We start from the raw sequence: 1,625 nt of genomic DNA on the forward strand, positions 1-1,625 counted from the left end.
TTCATAGAGCTGCCTGAGGAAGTTGATCTCGTCAGTCAGCCCTTCCAGGCGAGACTCGAGCTCCACCTTGTTCATGTAAGCTTCATCCACATCCTGGGGAGGAGAGGCGGGGGGCGTGAGCTGGGACCCACACTCAACCCCAACCCAGAGAGGTCCCCCCGCATCCGCCCAGTAGCCTGGACTAGAGTGAGCCCTCCAACACCGCACTTGAAAGCTGAGGCTACAGCTTAGCCTCTGCCCATCCCCCACCGACATCCTCAGCCCGCCCCAGACTCTGCCTCTTGCAGCATCCCCCTCCTGCTTCACCTTCTTTCTTTCTGCTTTTTTTTTCCTTTAGTGCTGGAGATGGAATCTAGGGCCTCAGCATCCTAGGCAAGCCCGCTACCCCTGAGCTACATCCCCATGAAGCAGACAATGATATGCAGAGATCTTTCCAACCGCACCCGACTACCTCTCTGTCTACCTTTCTACACTACATATCTAGAAGACATCAAATGTTGACATAAATGAACTTATCCCATTACTTAGAAACCTCAAGGGGCAAAATCTAGAAAGGTCCTAGTCCAAATCTCCAAGGCCCAGCCTCCAGTTTCTGGACAGGGGCAGGAGGATGCCCTCACCTTCTTGATGAGGACAAATTCATTCTCCATCTCTGTACGTTTATTGATCTCATCTTCATACCTGGTGAAGAAAGATTTGCAGTCAGAGGGTGAAGGCAAAGGTGAAGTTGGCCCTGGGTCTTTCTCTGTTGATGGCGGCAGTGCTGGGGTTGGATTGAGCCTTGCAAATGCTAAACACCAACTCTACAACTGAGCTACGGGGGAGCGGGGGAAGCTTTAGTTTTTTTGAGACAAGGTCTCGCTATGTTGTTCAGGCTGTTCTTGAACTTGCTATGTAGCCTAGGCTGGCCTGGAATCCTTAGTGACTCTCCTGCCTCAGCCTCACGAGTACTGGGATTACAGGTGTATGCCACCATACCCAGCTTACCATGGGTCTTCTGAGGAGGGCATGAATACCTAGAAAATTCAGTTCATAGAGATGTAGGCTATGAGAGGGCCAGTCCTTCTCTCTGCACTACCTTTTCCCTCCTGCTCCATCCTCAGCCAGTGAGGAGGCCGAGAGCAAGAAATCTGTAGCATAATCCATGAAGAGCCATCGGATTTGGCCTATTGGAAGGTCAAGCAGCAGGGCCTAACCTCAGAGCTCTAAAGCTTGCCAGAGGCCAGGGGTCAGAAACAAATGGGGCAGAGCTGTAAGTGTGAACGTGAGACCTTGGCTGCCCATCTCTCCCATCTGGGATGTACCAGTTATATTACATATAACTTGTCCACATTTGAACAATCCTGAGATTGAAAAGGTGGACGCCATGAACAATTATTCTGGGACAATGGGCATAAAAATAGACTACCCCAAGCAAGCCTGATCAGATGGTCACCCAAACCCTAAGAGACTAACTGCCCACAAGCAGAGGGCCACAGGGACTTAGGCTTCCGGTCCCCAGAGATAACTTCTGGGGAGTGGGGGACACTCACTTATTCTTGAAGTCCTCCACCAGCCCCTGCATGTTGCCGAGCTCCGCCTCCAGCTTCAGCTTCTCCTGACCCAGTGTGTCCAGCTGCCGCCGG

General features: G+C 51.8%; 1 protein-coding gene across 1 annotated transcript in view; it reads right to left on the reverse strand.

Moving 5' to 3' along the window:
- Krt8 (keratin 8, type II) overlaps nucleotides 1-1,625 on the reverse strand; it is a gene marked incomplete in the record, with an annotated part of 11,357 nt that overhangs the window by 6,104 nt on the left and 3,628 nt on the right. The window contains 3 exon segments of the mRNA XM_005397487.2: nucleotides 1-93; nucleotides 621-681; nucleotides 1,533-1,625. Coding sequence (XP_005397544.2) covers nucleotides 1-93; nucleotides 621-681; nucleotides 1,533-1,625 — 247 coding nt within the window.

Source organism: Chinchilla lanigera, unplaced genomic scaffold (assembly GCF_000276665.1).
Source record: "Chinchilla lanigera isolate Chin_1 unplaced genomic scaffold, ChiLan1.0 scaffold00057, whole genome shotgun sequence".
NCBI classification, from domain to species: Eukaryota; Metazoa; Chordata; class Mammalia; order Rodentia; family Chinchillidae; genus Chinchilla; species Chinchilla lanigera.